We start from the raw sequence: 20697 nt of genomic DNA on the forward strand, positions 1-20697 counted from the left end.
GACAGAGTAATCGCATTACTATCTGATGAAAAATTTATGCCAATATATCATCTTGGAGAATAAGAGACTACAAAAATATGTAGCTGTGGCGATAAATGAATGACCAGTGTCAGGTCAGAGTAAAAAGAGTGTAAAATTCAAATATGCAGACTTCGGCTAAGCCCGAGGTTCTAATGCCACTTCTGTGTATTCAGCACATTCCCAGAATAAGAATGACCCTCCTCTTTTACATAGCAGCTGTCATCACCACACTGCAGCTTTTGTCACAGATTGATTGAAGTCTTGTGCAAGTTTTGTCCTAGCTCTCTTTCAAATAACTGATTTCTGTCATAATTAAAACTAATAAAGTAATTTGTCATGATTAACGGAGAGATGTGCACTTTAAAGTGTAAAGTGGAAGGAGAGGTCTTGTTCCACTGTAAGTGCAATGAATCCATCGGCTCAACGCCATGCCCAGGCCTAGCATGTGGAGATGGTCACCACTCATGTGACTGTGGTTGCCATTTACTTTCTTTACTCCAGAAAGGTCACATTGTGTCTCAATGGAAAATCACCTAATTATAACTGTACAGCCCCCCCACCTCCTTCTTTCAAAAGCTAAATTCATTGTCTCATCCACAAGCGACAATCAAGAAGTTCATATCTCAAAGAGTAGTTTCAGGTGTTAGGAAAACTGTCTTTATAGTCAGCAGTCCGATTACAGAGGAGCTTAAACAGAAGAGTCTAAACCCAGTGTTGAGTCACTGTACTTTTCCTTGACTGTATAAAGGAGGAAGTGATCAATAGAAGAATCAAATGTCAGGGGCAACAGGTTCTCCTCTGATCAATGGAAACGGATCAGAGCTTAGAGCATGAGAGAAGACAAGATACTATTGAGAGATTAAATTGACATCATGCACTGGAAGTAACTCTGCGCTGACTTGGTTTCGCCTCTCGCTCATTCAAACATGCAGCGCGTCCTACACATCTGCAACATCCACCAGTACAACAGTTTAAAGTACAAAGTATCCTGTTTTATTCTACAAGAATAGTGGGAAAATCATGAACATTTGGTGAACCAATGAATAAAGTGTGCCTATGATTATATACTGTAAAATACACCCACTGTTCAGCAGACGGAGAACAACCCCTTCACACAGTGGCCCTACCACAGTCACATATGCAACAATCAATACAATCTGGTTCCAAGGTTTAGTAATCTCAGAAGTACAAAATCAGCTTTTTACAGTGATGTAATTTAGAGCAATGTAAAGGGTGGTTTAAGAACCACTTAATCTTTTCAATTAGCAGTACAATCAGCTATGCGAGTCCACAAGGCTCATTGTAGCTAACCTGCAATACTCCTTCATCACATACTCCTAAATGGAGTATGTGACAGGGGTGTCAGTATGGCAGCCCCTCGGCAGCAGATGGGAGGGGGGCTATGCGTGACAATTTTTTCCGCTACCCTTGCTCATCACCACTCATGATTAAAAATGCTGCAACAAACTTACAAGCATGCAAAGCTGGCAACAGGGGCCCTTTGAAATAGTGCTGACGGCAGTTTAGCGAGCGGCTTCCTTGAAAGGCAAGGTTCACCATGCCTTGCCATGTGGCCTTCTGATTTTCCCAGCTAAAATAGGGTCCGCCTAAGCCCCCCTTGGCATTGCCAACCATCCCAGACATCCTGACACTTTCCCCAGGGAGAGACACCCAGAACAGGTGAAGGACTCAAAATAAGGGCCCCTACCATGGCTGGCCACACAAAGTGAGTGAAGACAGGCCCTTTTGTAGGAGTGTTCTCGAAAGGGGATTATTATTGTTTTTGGAGAGAAAGAAGAGCCCTAGGTCAGCTGGCCCCAGCCCCCAACCCGAGGCCTGCGCTAATCCGTGCACAAATGCCAGCCGCCTTGGCTAAAAGCCCTCTCCCCCAGCACCCTGCTTTGAAGAGATGATACCCGAGCTTGTCCGCTGCTACCCTTGCTGCACTGTGTAGTGGGCCATAAAACAGTGAGATGACATTGGATGAGATGGTACTCAGCTCTCTTCACACATTTATAACACAACTACCTATTGTTTACTTTGGAAGAAGCACAACAGACCTGCCAGAGTCAGACCACTTAAAGCTATGGGTACCAACAAAGGAACAGATGAACCTCGCAAAGGCCCCTATAAAGTCCTGGCCATAGTACGCAACAGCATGAGTGAATGAATCTGTCTAGCTGCTCTTAATCACTCTGTCTTCCTCTCTGCCTGTGTCTGGCCCTGTTGGACAGTAAAATGAGACAGGTTAGTGCCAAGCTTTAATTCCTGTCAGCATCTGTTAATTATGGCCAGGACTGTTCTAATTAAAAGAGGCACCCATCTACCTTCATCGCTGGCTTTACACTGGCTGACACCGCCACATGACTCAGGAGAGAGTCAGAGAGGATCATGAAGAGCAGCCACCTGGCAGCGGCAGAGCTCATCAGGAGCCCCGGAAGAAACTGTAGAAAGTGGTGACATCACGTTTGACAATGAGAGGAATTTTCCATGCCTGGACTAATTATGGCACCATTGCCACAGATTTGGAAAGTATTTAAACACGAGCAGCATTGAAAACCACCTATTTCTTCACAGAAAACAGATCAAATTAAAGACGAAATTATCGTGCGTGTAAAATACAGGTAGTTGCCATCAGATGATTCCCTGGTTCTTGCTGGGAAGGATGAAACTCTGTTGGGAGATGAGGGTAAATAGGTTAGTGGGTTGTCAGTGTCAGGAAATTGAAAGACAATCCTAATCAGATTTGTGTTTCTAGGGAATCAAATAATTTATATAAGTAGAAGAAATCTCTATTCTGCAGGTACTTGATAATACAGTTTACTGAGCCCCCGTGCACTTAGAGTGGGGTCATGTAAGATAAGTGGTGAAAATCAAGAAGATATTTTGCATAAATCAGCTGCTGAATTCCTCTTTGTTAAATGAAGGCCACCACGTCTATCTTACTACATCATCTGATTTTTCTTTCCCCCCTCCGCTCACCGAGCGACCTCCAATCGCTGTGCATGGGACACATCCAAACTCATCCTCTCCAAGAGCACTTGCTGATGGACAAATTGTATTAGGCTCATTTGCAGTGGCCACACAATGCCCAGGTTTGACACCATCCTCCCCGTTATAAAGTGATGAAATCATCAAGGAAGTGCTCAGGCTGCAGGTGTTGTCCGCTCAGAGGACGCAAGAGGCCAACAAATTAACTCCTCCTCTACCGCAAGCATTTCATTGAGCCTTTTCTCCTCCACCCTTTAATATTAAATTTGTTAGGGGGTTACATCATGCATACAAGGTAAATTGAAGGGGGTTTTCCCTCTTGACAGGATTAAGATATCAGGGATATTTAGGCGGTGTGGTTGCAGTGACATGCTGGTCCACATACAGCAATGCAGAACATGTTTGCATACAATTACATTAAATAGCCAAATACCTGCCCGGTGGTATCAAATAAATTCACCAGGCTAGATGAAATATTTTAACTATGTTGAAAATTAATAGAGTAGAAAAGACATCCAAATAGAAACATTCTTATCAAATAATGAGATAATAAATAACTTATGTTATGATGAGGCTGGTGTGACATTTACAGTATCACTGTGGAACCTGGCCCCCTAGGTGTGGCTGGGGGTGATAAGGCCTTAGTGCTCCTCCAGTGAAAAAGGGGTGAAATAAGGGTCTTTTATTGGAAAGCAATACCAAGTTATCTTTCTGCTGTATGACAGTGAATGTTTAGTACAGTGTGTGTGGGACTATGTCTTTGCTTGTAGGCTGGTTAAGTTTCTTTTTCTGGTTATCGTGGAGCACACACGTGAGCTCTGTCACACACACACACACACACACACACACACGCAAAGGTGCATTAGTATGCAGTCTGCCTCACCCCAAAAGCTAAATAATTAGAGGGCCAGTCTGTGAGATCATTGACCCTGCGTTAAATATTCATATGTTTAGACCTGCTCTGGGCTCAGCTGTGTCACAGTAGACCAGCCAAGCATGGGCCATATATGGGAAGGCAGCCGTGCCTCTGACACATCCGCACACTCACAGACAGACAATGGAGTGCATGCTTACACACACGGACACAGACACATACCCTTATGCTCTGTGCTTACCTATAAGTTAGAAGCCAGCTTTATACTTGATCTAATTTAGAATATTTTATGCTCTCATTTATTACAATCATCCTATATTTTGTGCTGGTTTAAAAGAGTGGGCATTCCTTTTTTTACTTTTCACTGCTGTTTAAATCTAAAATTTCTGTAAAATATCTTGTGCCAAGGTGCATTTTTTATATTTGATACCAATTGAAATCTAGTCTAAAGAAATACACTTTCTCTTGTCATTTCTACCCCAGGCGTTCGTCTAGACCGCGTGCGAGGGGGCAGACAAAAGTACAAGCGGAGGTTGGACACGGAGAACAACCCTTACCTGGGCTTGACGCTCCCTCCTCCCACCAAAAAGCCTCGTGAGTACTGCTCCGTCACTAGCCCATTGTCTCCCTCCTCCGTGGCCACTCCTATGCCAGGCCAGCATGCAGGTAAAACTGAGGCAAAAGTCCAGGCCACACATATGTTGCTCTGCCTCCCCTGACAGTTCAGTGCAGAAATATTTGTCCTGGCCAGTGCTGAATTTGAATTATAATAAGTCTCATATACATTTGATAAAACATAAAAGCTTTCACTGTCAACATGTCACTGTTACAACTTAATTGTAAAATGTATGAGGAATTTTTACTGATATACATTTCTGTCCAGCTCTCTGCATCTTTGTGCTTCACTGAGTTTTGTAGTGATATAACCTTTAGCCTCTATTTTGCTTTGACATCCCCCGCTTTCCTCTTCTATCCCCAGTCACAAAGATAGTGTCTCACCTGTTGGTAGCGGAGCCAGAGAAGATCTATGCCATGCCCGACCCCACCATGCCGGAGAGCGACATCAAGGCTCTGACCACGCTGTGCGACCTGGCTGACCGTGAGCTAGTGGTCATCATCGGCTGGGCCAAACACATCCCAGGTATATAACTGTTATTTTTGAATGTTTAACTTTATGTCTCTGGTGTTGCTCTGTCTCATACACACGCTGCACAAATTAACACGCATGCACACTTATTTCGATAATTACGACAACATCTCATACAGCCTGGGGGATGGAGGTGGTGCAAAATAGAGTGGACATAACTGTGCGTGAAACAAATCAATAGAGTGCGTCTAAAATCCCCGCACTGAATGGAGTAGCGGACACACACCACGTGCCAATGTATGCTGTATTCACCAGGGAGATTTAGAGCAAAGTTGGGCACCTGCCCAGTCAAACAAGACATAATATCACACACAGAAACACACAGAGAAGCACACATGAACACACACACACACTGAATTATTGATGGGCATAATCACGTTTCTTCTTTGCCCAACAGACATTCTGATAAACGCGGTTATAAGAGATTGTTGAATTAAGGATACTTCACCTCACGTCAGCAGAGATTTTGCTTCCTGCAAGAGTTTTCATCTGATTTTGAACATATTGTTTAGCGGCTCTTTTTTTTTGCAGCCGAGGCAGATTCTCCTTGATCTTGGGCATGACCCCTATAACTCTATAACATTACAGTACTGTGGGCATGGATGTGCAACAAACTAAATAAATGTGTCCCCCAGTGGTACCTCCACAACGTCTTCTTCTCATTAGCATAAGTTGGACAGGCACAGCTGTCAGCATGCAGGAAATGTGCAGCCTCACTCCAGCACTGATGCACATATACACTGTCTACTGTCTGCCCCTCTCTCTTACACAAATGCAAGAGTTTTATATTAGTTAATTTAGAAAATAGATTTAATCCCAATTCATAGATTTAAAAGGTTAATTTATTTTTCTAGCAAAGTGAAGTGGACTCGAGCTGACCTCAGGCAGGTGCATTTCGTTTGGAAAAGGTATTAGAGTGCTTCTAAGAAGGAGAGGTATTAATCAGGTACAGATCTGATAGTAAGGAGATTAGAGATGGATATGCTCCCAGCCTCTGGCCTCAGCCCCGACCCCTTACACATCTAAACTGTTTGGATCACTCCCCATGGGCCCTGCATGGTCAGCAGACTGAGAGTTTAACCAAGGAGCTTACTCAGGACTGGATCACAACTGACCCGATAACACACTCTCATCATTGTGACCCAAAAATTGCACCAGCGCCACACACGCACAAAAATGCAACAGGCCTGTGCTTGGTACTATGTTTAGACTGCAAGCACGGAGCCATCGCTTAGAAAGACACACACACACTTCACAGGTCATCTAAGGCCACTGAGAACATTTAAGCAGGTGTAGTTGGAATAGCAGCCACATTTGGTGTCGATAGTGTGTATTGAGAATTTCTTTTTCTATTATTACACATTTAAATGTATTCTAAAGTAGATGTTAAAGGTTTTAACTTATGTCCTGGAGGGCGTCATAATTTAAATATGTGTACACAACAGCTCGGATTTTATGTGTCATAGTATTGAAACACTGTTAATCAGATTACACTAACACGTATTGTACACTGGATAGATTTATAATTAATGGGATTTGCCCCACAGATTGCGTTGATAATGATCATTTAACCCAAAACCCGAGGCAGTAAGCCTGTTCCAACTGTGAGTGAATACCTTAACCTGAACAGTGGCACTATATGACGACTACCTGCACTACCTGCAGGATGATGGGATTTAATCCCGCCTGCTCCTGTATAAACACACTCTCATACATCACTCATATGTGATTTTATGTATTTTATTTAGTCACTTTTAGCCTTTATTGTACAAACACATATTCTTTTTAGGTTAAACAGACAATTTGGCAGAATACAGACTTCCACTTCAGCTGACTGCTTGGTCTGTGCTGGTCCCTTTGGTGGTGTCTGTATTAGGACAGTGGGTGTCCTCTGGCCATGAAATGGCTGCATAATTGAGTTGTACATGGCTGAACCTGATCAGAGACGGTTCACTGGTTGAGCGAGACTCCATGCGCTAACACTCCATGCACCAACGGTACCCCAGGGCAGCCTACTATACTCATCTCCTCCGCATTTCTCCCTATATCTGCTTCAGGACAAGAAAAGAAGGGGGGAACAAAAGTGCTGATTGCATTCTGATAGATTTTTGTGGCCTCCGGCAATAGAATTAAAAAGATTAACAGTTCGTTATGAAGTAGACCACATTGATTAGGTCATTGACAGATGGACCAAATGTAAGAATTTAAATGTCATAAAAATTGGTACTTACTATCTCCAAAATTAATTTTCCCTATTCTCTACTAACATTTGGAAAACCTTAAAAGTGTCATAATGTGGAGGAGATTGGCCCTACTGAGTTTTAATTGGAGGACTATTGGAGGATATCAAAGCTCTGTCGTTTCTGTAGATAATGTCTTTGCCTTATAGGGTCCCGTGTCAACTTTATCATTTAAAATCTATGTCGCGGACTTTAGCATGAAAGGTCAGTTTTCACACATGAAGAGCTTTTCAAGATTCATGGGATTTATTTCTGTAATTTCAAATAAAATAACACAATCAGTCAGATCAGGTCCACTTGTTATTTTAGTTTAATGAGGCAGATATTGCAGGTTGGTGTCATATGTCAAGAACCTTGCCCTCATTCTGAATCTGCTTTTGATGGATTGATAATCACGTTTGGACACTGCTCCGAATAGCACAAGGTAGCAGAGTCTAACATGGCTGTTGCCTGAGGGGGGCAGGTCATTAGAAGCAGTGTTATGGGGATGCTGACAGATGGCTTGTTGCTCCTAAGGTGTTAACAACCTTTGACACATATAGCAGTTCACTGTCCACCCCTCTGGCCACCCTCCATCCCCTAAGGCTGCATTTCACTATGTTTAGGCGTTTTAGGCAGGAACTAAATATAATGACAGCTTCAGTAAACTCAAACCTGTTTACCACCTTTACACTGCTTCCTTCTTGAGAAGTGACGGGATACTAGTGTGACCCCTGCCGCCCCGTGCCTCCTGGTGTGCCTTACCACCCACAGAGGGGAGGTCATGTGCTCATATGTAAAAACTGCCATGCATGCTGCTTATTAAAGAGGAGCTTGTTGGTTAGTGTTTGCCAGCTTCCATCCCAGCTTCCCAGGCCTGAATGTTTTCAGCTGGGAATTCTGTGAAGGCTAAAGGGCCAAGCAAACATTGACACTCTGCTGCTGCTTTGCCCCTACACAGTGAAACATATTTCTGCTCTGGCATGTCACAACTAAAATGCAGAAATATTTAAACAACATTAAAATATATCCTCTGAGGTTGATTTTATTTATAATATTAGTTGGATGTTACTTATTTTTGTTATTTGATTCAGACCAAATGGATCCAATAAAACGGTGTTGTTTGCATTGTTGTATTCATTACTGGTGTTTTGGGAATATTCATCCCCTGTGCTTTATTAGATTCCAGCTCATCAGCTCTATATTTGACAGACAACTGCCTGGCGTGTTAGTTGTTAGCATGGAGGCAGCGACGTTAAAAAGAGATCGTACCTCTTGTATGTTGTCGTGTTTATGTCAGCTCAACCCTCCACCATAATCACCCATCAGCCCACCCTCATCCAGCCCCCTCTGGGCTTCTGTTTTCTCTTTGCCATTAAATTGTGAAATCTACTTACTGTGTTGCCAGCCTGATCCCACTCAAGCTGCGTAATCTCCTTGTAATAGAGTGTGAATACTGCCCAGCAATAAATCAGCACCTCATCAGTGCACTTTATTAAATATAGACACCAACAGACAGCTCTTAGTATATTCAATTTACCCTCTGACGTAGGCTTCAACACAGGAGATAAAGATAGATTGAGCAATCAGGTGGATGCTGAGGCCTGAACCCAGGCAGGAAAGCAGGAGGAAGGCGGAAACGCTGCAGGCAGATTGAGATGGGGGCGTATCAGAGGCAGACAGGCAGTCAGGAGTATGCAAGGCCAGTAAGGGGACATCTGCTAGGCAGTGTGGGGGTGGGTTTTGTTTAGTGATGCTCTATGTACACGGGCAGGTACATAGAGCATCACTATTACACATGTGCACTGTTCATATTATTACCGATTCCATTTTTTCTAGAATATTTTACTTCATATAAGCTCCTGTAGAAAATTAGGTATGCTGATGTGCCCTTAAGTGATCATCAGCACAGCGCCATCCTTCATTAAGCAATGTTGCTTGATGGCAGATACAATGTGTGTAATTTGACAATGATTAAAGCCTGATTCGTCCTGGTCTTTGGGACTACACAGAGATATGTAATGTCTGTACTGGGCAGTGGGACCCTGCGGAGGGCTAAATACTTCGCTGCTAGGTTCAGGAGGTCATAGGGTGCAGATTAAAGCAAGGGGATTAGTGTATTTAACGTTCATAATGTTCACAGGCTACTGGTCAAATCGCCCATTCCCCAGCTACTTATAACAGGATAATGGGCTGGTTATCACGTCAAAAGAAGGCAGATAGCCGACTCTCCTGAGGTCCTGAGCTGAAAAAAAAAAAAAACAAGATTAATTTTCAGTCATCAAACTCATTTTCACTCAGTCAATTTTGTTTGTATTGACGTGATTTTGTCCAATATAAAACAATCTTTGTGTCATAATATCAGTGTCCAGTGGGAAAGCTTGCAGCAAACCGAGCTGTTTGTGTTGTACATGTAGCTGGACTTCAGGTCAAATTGTTTGTGTCAAGCACAGCAATTTATTACCAAGCTGCTATTGATTGGGTCCTCCTGACGCTGTCATGTAAATTCAAGTAGAATCACGGTCTGCAGCTGCAATTTACACACACACACACACGCACACATACCGTTATGAAGCTGTTCAAAATTGCCTTTCATTTCTGTATTGGTTATACATTCTACGCTGAAGTATGTCACGCTGCCAGATCAGAGGAATCTATACAAATCAAAGGTGCATACATTTTTTCTTGCCTTCTTTTTAATGTCCAATCTATAATAAAATAAATTTAAAAAAAAAAAAAGCTTTGAAATAGAACAAGCTTATGGCAGCAAGATCATTCGGCTCAGTTTGAGGTTAGACAAAAAGATGTGCTGAACCTCTGGGGTCCTGTTAGGGGCAGTTTTACTCCAACTGGAGCCCGGGGAGCACTTGACTTGGCTGAGGTGAGATTGCCACTGGGCAGAAATCTTCAGGGCCTGCTTGTCCTTCTGATAGCTGCCCATGATAGATCAACCCCTGCCCAGCCAGAATTACTCTCTTTCCTCTTTCTATCTCCCTCTTCCCTTTCCCCTCATGCTCTGGTCCTCTTTCACTCCCTTTCTCTTTTCTTATCTCCTTCCTCTCTGGCCCATATCTTCTCTTTTATCCTCCATTTCTCTCCCTCTCTCTTACTATTTATTCCTCTTTCAGTCTCTCCCTCACTCTGTCTGCTCTGTTGTCTGATTGAGGGTGAGTTACGAGGGGGCTACAGCTGGAGGGGGCCACCGTGCCTCGTAATTACATCTCTTTTTATTACCCGCGCTAATGGCCCTCGGGGAGAGGGAAACAATAATAAATTAATAGAATATGAACTCCGGCTCAACAGAAATCTCCAGCATTTCATTTTAGACCGTCCTGTGCTCTGGCAGATGAAACGGTGCTCTGATTAATCTCTGCAAGGGGTTTGAAGCTGCCGTCTGCGGGTTTGGGCTGCCCCCTCCTGCCCACAGCCAAGGGCTTTTGGGGAGATAAAGGAAGAGATGATGGTTTTGGCTTCTGTTGTAGGTCTTGTTTTCACCCTTTAAGCTATGAGTGATGGGGTGCTTATGCAGTTAGTGGTCAGTTGGGCTCTCTAGTGCTGTTTCTCTGTCATCTACTGTATATATATTTTTGCTCTTTTTATTTTCTTGATCGAACTGCCTTCCAGTGACGCTCATGCAGGATAAAATATGTCCCATCTGGGAATTTTGAAAGTCAAAATCTCTCTCAGACATAAATGTATGATCCCGATATAAGCCAAGTACATAGTTTAAAGTGAACTAAGAAAAACTCTGCTGTGTTATTATCTCTGTATTCATGCCACAAAGACTTTAAGACAAATACCTGCAAGTTCACTCAGCAGTGGAGTGGAAAAGGCCCTTCAAGCACACAGACAGGCCTCTCTGATTTGGTCAATATTGTGTCATGTTTGGTCAAACCCTGCCAAGGCAGTGGGCTGGAAATGAAGATGTAAATATTGATATTTCATTAGAGGAAATCACCCACTCCGACAGCACTTAACCGGGCCACCTTCAGAGTGCGGCGGCCGGAGCGCCGCGTGACCTACGGAGTCGGGAAGTCACTTCATTACTCGATTAAATTGAGTGGAAAAAGGCGAGGCAACGACACGAGATCCCATTTGGAGCGATAATTTAGGCCCTGAAGAGAGGGGATGGAGCAAGGGAAAAACACCACCTCTCCATCTCACAACACTGGATTAAATTCAAGGACTTTTAGCGTCAAAGGTAATTGTAGGCTGCTGCGCTGCATGCGTGCATATGGCTGAGAGGTGTCTGCTGTATCAGAACAACTCTAAAGCCTCTCCAAAAAGCCCTGAACAAGGCCTTCACATGGGCTGTCACATAGGGAGCAGCGCTTTAGTTCCGCTTCAGTCCTCCTTGGCATTAAAAGGCTAGACAAAGCCTTGCCTGTGATTGTGATGCCAACCTGATGCAGCAATCAAGACTGCGTCTATGCTTGCATGACAATTTCCCTTCGGCCAGTCCACATTCTGTCCAAGTTAATGGCCACGTATGCAGACAAGGAAATAACACAACAAAAGATTTGAAGATGCTGTCTGGATATGTATAATAGCACAGGCCTTTACAAAATATGCCTTATTGCTTCCACTAATAATGGTCAAATGTTTTGAGTGCTTCTGGCAGTTTGCTTTGTTGGGTCTAATTTAGGCTCCATAGACCTCTGACCAGCACACTCGGGCGCCAGCACTATTCTCTTAGCACTCTATTCTACTGACTATTGATTCCCCTTCAAAATGTGAAGGCCCTCACATTCTGATCACAATCTGTTAATTAATGTATCCTCCAGCGCTTCCCCTGCAGTGGTCATCACCACGATAAGGGAAATTGAACACTCAGGTACTACTCTCCTGCACTCTTCTGTCTGTCTGTTTCTCTTTCTGTTTCTTTTTCACTTTCTCTCATGCTTCCTCATTGTGTCTCTTATTCCTTTTGACCTGAACATGTGTGTATGAATGTGAGTGTATGTGTGTGTGTGTGTGTGTGTGGTGTCCTGGCAGGAGGAGATAAGCATCAAGTTGGTGACTGCACCCAAGTGAGACCATTTATATTTAAGAGAAAAAGCAGAGCATAGGTGCAGTGAGCACCCTAGTCAATACTGTAATCTATTGCCTCTTAATCACGCAGTGGCAGATAGCGTAGCAACAGCAAACTTCTAAGAGCAATCATATTAATCAGGAGTGAAGCTGAAGAGCCTAATATGCTGTCAGAATGGGCTGCCTGCAGGCACACTGTGCAAGAGGAGCGAGAGATGGGAGATGGAGGGGTTCACACAGTTTATTGACAGCTGAAGGGGAGTACGAAGGGAAAAGGGATGAGATGGCTATCTGACTATCTCATCCTCACTCTCTCCCTTTCACTTTTTTGCCTTTACCCTATTTAATTTGTTTGAATTTCTCACAGCTCATCTTTGGGGGGATCTAGCAGTTTGTTTTATTTCATGTTCTATTCTGAGCATATGTAGATGTGTTGAAGAAGAAATGATATCTGAGCCAATTTCTGTTCATTCATTCCTGTTGGAAGATGAGTCCCCGGGTCTGAGCAGGCTCCGCTTGAGCCATGTGACGCCAGCACTGTGTGTGTGCATGTGAGAAAGGAGAGGGAGAGTGGGCTTTTTTTGTGTGGTGGTTTTTATTAATGAATGTATGATGATCCACATGGGTGCATGTGTTTCTGTTTGTTTTCCTAGATGACTCATATATCTGTGTTCATTCCTGTGTGTGTGTGTGTGTGTGTGTGTGTGTGTGTGTGTGTGTGTGTGTGTGTGTGTGTGTGTGTGTGTGTCTGCGTACATCCCCTCATCACCTCCTCCCACTACACAGCGCATGTCATGTCCTCAACCTCTCCAATGTGAATGTCTCCGTGATAATCCCCCTCACACCAATTGAAGTGTGACAGGATACAAGGGGTAACCACATGGCTTTGTGTATCCCAGACCTTTGCACCGATTTACTGTCCTCACCTACAGTAAAGCCCACTCAAGTGCTCTGACACGAGCTTCAAAGAGGACCTTCCGCTCTGCATTTAAAATTAAACACCATTGGTTAGCATGTGCTTTGACATGTTCTCTAGGCTGCAGAGGCTCGACAAGTCATGTTTGACTCATCAGAGTGCAGTTTTTTTTTATTTTGCTTTGAAATCCTTTGAATACATAGAATACATTGTGCTAAATAACAAAAGAAAAATACAAAAATGAAGACACATGTACACAGAGTAGTCTCCAAATGTCCTTCCTGTCTTCATACAGTTTCCCTCTCTGTGCTTCCAGGCTTTTCCACTCTTTCTCTGGGAGATCAGATGAGTCTACTGCAGAGTGCCTGGATGGAGATCCTCATCCTCAGTATCGTGTTCCGCTCGTTGCCATACGAGGACGAGCTGGTGTACGCAGAGGACTACATCATGGACGAGGAGCACTCACGGCTGACCGGCCTGCTCGACCTGTACGTCTCCATCCTGCAGCTGGTTCGCAAATACAAGAAGCTCAAAGTGGAGAAAGAGGAGTTTGTCACCCTCAAGGCCATCGCTCTCGCCAACTCAGGTGGGGTGTCTTCAGCGCACTGACACATTGTGAGACAATAGAGTGTAAAGAGTTTTGATTGAAACTAATTTTTAATGTTTCCAAATGAAATATAAGATAAGACATAAAAAAAAAAGTAGATTTTGTTGCAAATGGAAAAAGTAAAGGGATTTATTCTATTGGATGATGTTCATTATCAACATCAACATCTTAGTATTTCATAATTCAACAAAATATCACTGTTGCTATAATTAATTAACATCTTTACATTTCTTTGAAAAATATTTGACAGATTTTAGACTCACTTGTAAAGATGAATGTTGATAAAATTTTTAAGTGGCTATGTTGAATATCACAATTATTACCTTTTTACATTTTATTCCATAATTACATTTTTATTTAATTTTAAAACATCACCATCATCAATTCAACTATATTTTTCTGTAAATATTACTATGAGAATTGTTTATTGTTTGTTAGTGAAAAGCATTTAGTAATTTTATAATTTCTAAATTAATATTCACACAATATAAAAAGAATTCACTGACAATAGAACTTGTTTTTTTCTTGTAAAATATACAGTATAATATCCAGAAACTGTAAGGCTTTGTCTAACACAGTTTCAGAAATGACATTTCTTAGTTTTTGCAGGAGTTTCTCAGTGTAACCTTTAGTTTGGAGTGTGAGATAGAGAGATGGAGGGAAGATAAGGGCAGTGTGGGGGAAAGAGAGATGGAGGAATGAGCTTTTTTAATTGAACATCTTCCGTGTTGTGGTATTTCTCTAGCGCTCCCTCTCCCCTCTCTTTCTCTATCTCCATAACAGTAGCTGCAGGGCACAGCAGCCACGAGAGATAAATTTAGCATTTCATTAGGAGCACAGGGGCTGTCAATAAAATGTGTTAAGTCGAATGGAATGAGTATCAGGGAGTGATAGGCCTCGTTTGTTCCAATGTGAAGACGGCACGCTGCTATTGACAGGCTCTTTTTGAGGAGGCAGGACCCGTCCTGCTCTGATCAATGCGCGCCTGGGTCACCGGGCCACTTTCCCTTGTTTTGTACAGGGCTGAAAAATGAAAATGCTGATGGTGGGGCTTTGCTTTCAGACAACAGAGCTTTAGTAGGAAGGTGGGGTGTGGGAGAGAGGAGAGACGAGGGTCGAGGAGTGAAGTAGAGGAGGAGGTGGAGGAGGGCGTCCGGAATGTTAGAACAAGGTCTGTGGGAGATCACTCTCCCGGGAGCTCCTCCGTCTGACAGCAGTGAAAATTCATAGCAATTGATTTTGTAATTAGCAGTTTATCAATCGGATCGACGTGGGCTCACTGATGGATTGCGAGGAAATTGTTTCTTCAAAGTTGTTTTTTTAAAGTCCACCCCTCCTACGAGGACCATAAGCTGTGTGCTCCCTGTCTCCTGCCCTCCTTTTCTCTCTCCTTATTTTTCCCTCACTTCAGAACGTGTCTTTATTGTGTGATTTAAATCTAGTTTATTTCTATATGTGTGTGTGTGTGAGTTTGTAAGCGTGAACAGAACAAAATACTGCCTTTAATAGTAAAATTTCAGCTTGTTGGGTTGAGTATCCGGCCTCTGTGCACAGAACAAGAGATAATTATGTCACACCACATCCTCATCTGAGATTTTTTTTTTTTTTTTTTGCCTTTTGTTCTCATGCTCCTCCTCTCACCTCCCTCCCTCCCACATTCACTTTACAAAACGACCTACTTCATTTTACCACTGTGGATTTGAAAACCGTCAGGGTGAGAAATGTCTCAAGGTCTTGGGAATACAGTTGTTCCAGTCAATGAATTTGGGGCGAAGTCTGAAATCTGTTTTGCTTTTTATTGTCCCGTGTGGTAAAATATGCACCGCCAAGGTGAGACGAGTCAGGCAGCCAATGACATGCCGCCTCCAGAGTGCCAGACACCGATTAACCAGTGAGAGAAAGCACGACCCCGGACTGTCCCTGAGAGGGGCAGGGAGATAGAAACAGAGGCAGGGAAAGGCGAGAACAAGAGAGGAGCCGTGTAACATGATGTACAGAGGGATCAGTAAAAACGGTGGCACTGTAGCGAAACGTTATAAGAGCGAGAACCCAGATTGAAACTGTAAACTGATCTAAAACTGGGGAGGAGGTGGGAGAGATGTGGCCTGGCTGAATCGGAGAGAGAGACAGTTTTGTTGCAAAATAGAAAACATTTTTGAAATATAGACAAAAAAATACAAAACATTCATAGTGAATTTTAAATTTGCCATTTTTTACTCCTACATATTTACATATTTACACAACTGGTTTTGCTGTTGCATCCATCAGTACAACAAACCCATTAGTTCTGTTTTCTCCTTCACTCTGATGGTCAGAAGCCCCTTAGAGGAAGCAGAAAGGAAATGAATAGAAAGGAAGTGTTGCATTCATCTCGAGCTTGTGCTGTTGTCCAATTCTCTAATGGAGCCCTCTTTCTTTCTTTTTCTTTTTTTCGAACACAGAGGTGTTTAATGTGTACTCATTAGGAAGAGATTCGATGCTTTTTAGGCCACTGTTACTGGAGAATAACTCTGATTTTTAGTGTAGCTGGTCAAGAAATATAGCACAGAAATATATGAAAAATAAAGCAAAGCACATGTTGTTTTTCCTTTATCATGATCACTTTTTTCATCTTTTAAGATTACGACTTTTGCTCATAAAATTACATTTTTTGTGTTCTTGTCCCACCAGACTCCATGCACATAGAAGACATGGAGGCAGTCCAGAAGCTTCAGGACGCTCTCCACGAGGCTCTGCAAGACTACGAGAGCAGCCAGCACCAGGAGGACCCACGGCGGGCAGGCAAGCTGCTCATGACCCTACCCCTGCTGCGGCAGACAGCCACCAAGGCTGTGCAGCACTTTTACAGCATTAAGGTGCAGGGTAAAGTGCCCATGCACAAACTCTTCCTGGAGATGCTGGAAGCCAAGGTCTGATTGGAGAATGGCGGCAACAGCGGACAGAAAGTGACTTGAACCGAGGCTGAGGGTACTCCGGAGAGTGAGTCCACCACTAACTGTTCTAGACAGGACAGAGACTGACCTCTCTCACTTCTCCTCCTGGAGCCCTGGGACATTATCTAAAAAAGAACTAATGCAAAACTTGGTCTTTAGTATAAATATAAAAATGATGCAAATTAATTTAAGATATATAAGAAATACTATGTACAGTTATAATTTTTTTTGTTTTTGTTTTTTGTTAATTGTCAGTGGTCATGTTGTATATGAAAAGGACCCTTCTGCACCTCAGCATCTTCAGAATAAATACCTGGTCGTTTTTGGGGGAAAAAATAAAAGATTTCTTTTTTTTTTTTCAGAAACATTAAGTTCCTTTAATTTGTTCTGAAGACAGCGGAGGTGCGATCAACGATAAACAGACTCATTTCTCTCACAGTTGTCTTTTTGCCTGGATTCCACCAGGACATGTATATATTTATTATTGGAAGACTGAGTGTACAGTTCGGAGTCTGGTGAACTTGGTGGCCATTTTCTCTTGTTCTCCTCCTGGAAAAAAATGAACTAAAATAGTCAACGTGAACTCTTATCAATTAAATGTCCTTGGATATACCTCTCCAGAACAGTAAGCCGTGTGATCTTTGTGGATCTGTCTCAGAATGGAAGACTCGCTGGTCCCATGTTTAACCAAACTAGCGTAGGCAGGTACAATAGTCAGTCGTCTTATTCTGTAGTAACTCAGCAATAAAAGGAACTGTGGGGAAGCTGGGCTTAACCTCCTGTCTTTCATGTGCTTTTCAATGCTGCTGTTGCTTATGTACGTCTCAGTCCCACCAGTGGGACACATCGCAGCACCAACTGTGGCACACTTGTGTTTCTCCCCTCCTATGGCGGTTTGTGTCGGCGCAGTTAATGCAACCCATTGAACCCCAAATTTGGTCTCTATCTAAGCCCATGGAAATTGCCTCTTGGCATGCAAATAGATGACCTGATTCAGGCTAGGTGAAAGATGATCAGTGGGTTTGGTATGGCAGTATCAAAGGATTTATGCTGAGTGGCAGAAGTCCAGGAGATTCCATGTTCAAACAATCAGTGGCCCATATGTCAACCACTCTATTTTGGGCCCCTTTAAGCCTGTGACAGAATCATCCCACACACAGGGAGCAAGGTGCCCAGCATCTGCTCTCACCATTTTAGACACCTCCTGTCTTTTAATAGCTCTGCCTGCATTTATAGAGCTTCAAACATGCGGAGGTAAATGGCAGGTGCAAAAGCAGAGTGGTGGTGGTGGCACTTCACACTGGGTTTATTTTTAACCCAGCAGGAGGTTGTTGTCTGCACAGTCTCCCTCCAGGAGTACAGTAGGCACGTGGAACACTTCTTCATGACCTCGTGTCGACACAGTGGCCGGGTGCAGAGTAACACCCTTCCTGACGATCAGGAGGCAGGCAGGCATCTGTGAGGAGAGCTCGGGATGCCCAAGCATGCACATGCGAATAGCTATGCAAGAAGCAAAGTGTCAGCATGCTCCAAAGGGTAACAGCAACTCAACAGTGTGTCAGTACAAGGTGTGATCTCTGGTGGGAGAAAGAGATCTTATGCTCCCTTCTCCCCGCGTTTCGCTACGTGTCCATTACTCTGGTGGTGAGTATGACTCACACCCAGCGTAGCAGGTCCATGTCGCTCATCTCCATGTGAGAGGTGTATGCTTATACTACCGAAGGGTTTTATGTGATGTGATAAATTGTGGCACTGTCACAACAATATGATACTGTGATCAAAGGAATCCCTGACATTGCAGTAGGGTAGAGTTGCAGCCATGCTTGCGATATCAATGGCTAGCACAGATCCAGCGGCCGGCATGCCTTTTTATAGCAGCTGATTGGCCATGTAATGGAGGATGACTTCCCAGTTTGAACTAGCCACTGTCCAGTTAGCATACTCCGCTGTAGAGGGTAACAATATACACTAACTTATTTTACTGTTGTGCAATACAGCAGGGACCAATTCTGACTGAAGCCATGCTAAAAGCATGCTTTTACTTAGATTTGGGAGAATTTCTGTGCTATAAAGTAACTATATTCTGAATCCCTCCAATCAAATACATCATGTATATCAGAAGAACAGCTACACGGACAGGAACAGTTTAAGTGCTTGTTTCAATATACAGTAAACATGTCCTGAAAATCTTTACATGCAGAATTTAGTGGATCCCCAAGATCAGCCTCACAGTGGAGAAACCTCTCATATCCTCTTTTTTTTTTTTTTTTTTTTACTGTACCTTGCAATATGGCACTGTGTTAAGTAAAAGAGAAGGTCTTACAATAAAGCTGTGTCTAAGTGTGTAAATATATCACCATCAATACAGTAGGTGGCCGAAATCCAACTGAAAATAAAGTACGCAGCACCCTGCTGACTACTACCTCATTATTATATGCTCACATTTCTGTTATTCAACACTTTTTGCTCTTTATCATCTTCACATCTGTGACATAACTGAGCCATCCATATTTTTATCATCTCCTCGGGTGCTCCTGCCAAAACATTTGTAATTGTAGCTACTGATCTCCTCCCATTCATTCTTCATAGATCAGTTTGTAAAGTTTAAGCATGCATTGCATTGACCACATGACTTGGCCATCAGTGGTTGTGACTTCCATTTTGGTTACTTAGCGGGTATGTGTTTTTATAAACATCAGTGTGTCAGAATTGGTCCCTTGATGATAAATTGCAGACAGGGGCAGGTGACTGATTTCCTGCTTCTGTGCTATGAGTATTTATGGTGTGAAATATATCATTTGGCAATGGTGTACATTGATATCTCTGATCGTTCAATCACCAGTATCTGTGTAACTTTTAAGTTTTGATTTTCAAAAAGGTAAAGGATCAATGAATTAAATACTCCTTGAACTCTGTGATTCATTTGTGTTCAAAAAATTTGTTGTGTAGTAAAACTAAGATGTTGCTTTTATGAAAGGTATTAAAAATCAATCAGTACAAGTCATTAATGTGACAGAATTTCAGAACTAATTTAAGTTTTCTCTAGAGTTTGTCTCAGGCGAACATTTGTGTACAATTTAATAGTTATTGAGACACCACGCTTAACCTTGTGCTGGTGGAATAACAAAAGTTGCTCACCAGGTTGCATCATCCTGGAACCACGACTTTGTTTTAATTACAAAGAAATACTTCACATGACAAGGAAAAGTTCTGCCAGAGTCATTAGTATTCACCTGGAAACCTTGAATGTCTGTTCAAAATTAGAAACCTAGTTCTAATTATTGTTGAGACACAACCAACAGACAGACCAGAGAGAGAGAGTCTTACTGCTGAGAGGGTCAGATATCTGTAAAAGCTATTAAAAAGGCTTAGCGAGTGTAGTCCACACTACAGACATTAGAGACGCGATGACCAGTCTAACACACACACACACACCTTGAGAGGGAGTTCAGCGATGGGACAGAACAAAGAGCAAATCGGTGCTCCCAGCTGACCAGAGATGGGTGGCAGAATGTGAAGCAGGCCGGTCAGAGATTCATGCAGGACACCCAACCATCCAGTCATCAACCACAGACACAGCAGGGCCAGGAGCTGTTGAAAATGGATCCGTCACAGGAAACAGGCAGACAGGCACGTTCACGCTGATGGAGGTGGGGGAAGTGAGAGGCTGTAGCTCCCTTATTTCAGGAAGCTGATATTCCAGGGAGTTAAAGTATTCCCTTCTCTATATAATTATAAGAGCCAATTTCCCTTTTTGAAATAATGTCTTGCTAGCCAATTAATTGCAATAATCCTCTACGTGGAAACAGTGACAAGAGAAAGCATGACTTGAGGAAAAGAAAGAGGAGATCTGGAGACCCACACAAATAAAATGCACATGTATACGTGCCAGGTGTTGCATTTTTAAAAGCAATGTGCTCCTCATTTCCCATGCAAATCATCCAGTTGGACTAGATAT

The 20697-nt window shown here is 42.9% G+C and overlaps 1 protein-coding gene across 9 annotated transcripts in view; it reads left to right on the forward strand.

Moving 5' to 3' along the window:
- The window catches only part of esrrb (estrogen-related receptor beta), a 42560-nt gene extending 22910 nt beyond the window's left edge, over positions 1-19650 (forward strand). For 8 of the 9 annotated variants that reach the window (XM_026356577.1, XM_026356580.1, XM_026356579.1 and 5 more), the window contains 4 exons: positions 4370-4480; positions 4866-5027; positions 13516-13785; positions 16477-19650. In XM_026356577.1, the coding sequence (XP_026212362.1) occupies positions 4370-4480; positions 4866-5027; positions 13516-13785; positions 16477-16721 (788 nt within the window). In that variant the 3' untranslated portion in view covers positions 16722-19650. The other variant, XM_026356583.1, reaches the window with a different exon arrangement.
- Positions 19651-20697: the final 1047 nt, after the last annotated feature.

This window comes from Anabas testudineus, chromosome 12 (assembly GCF_900324465.2).
Source record: "Anabas testudineus chromosome 12, fAnaTes1.2, whole genome shotgun sequence".
Taxonomy (NCBI): Eukaryota; Metazoa; Chordata; class Actinopteri; order Anabantiformes; family Anabantidae; genus Anabas; species Anabas testudineus.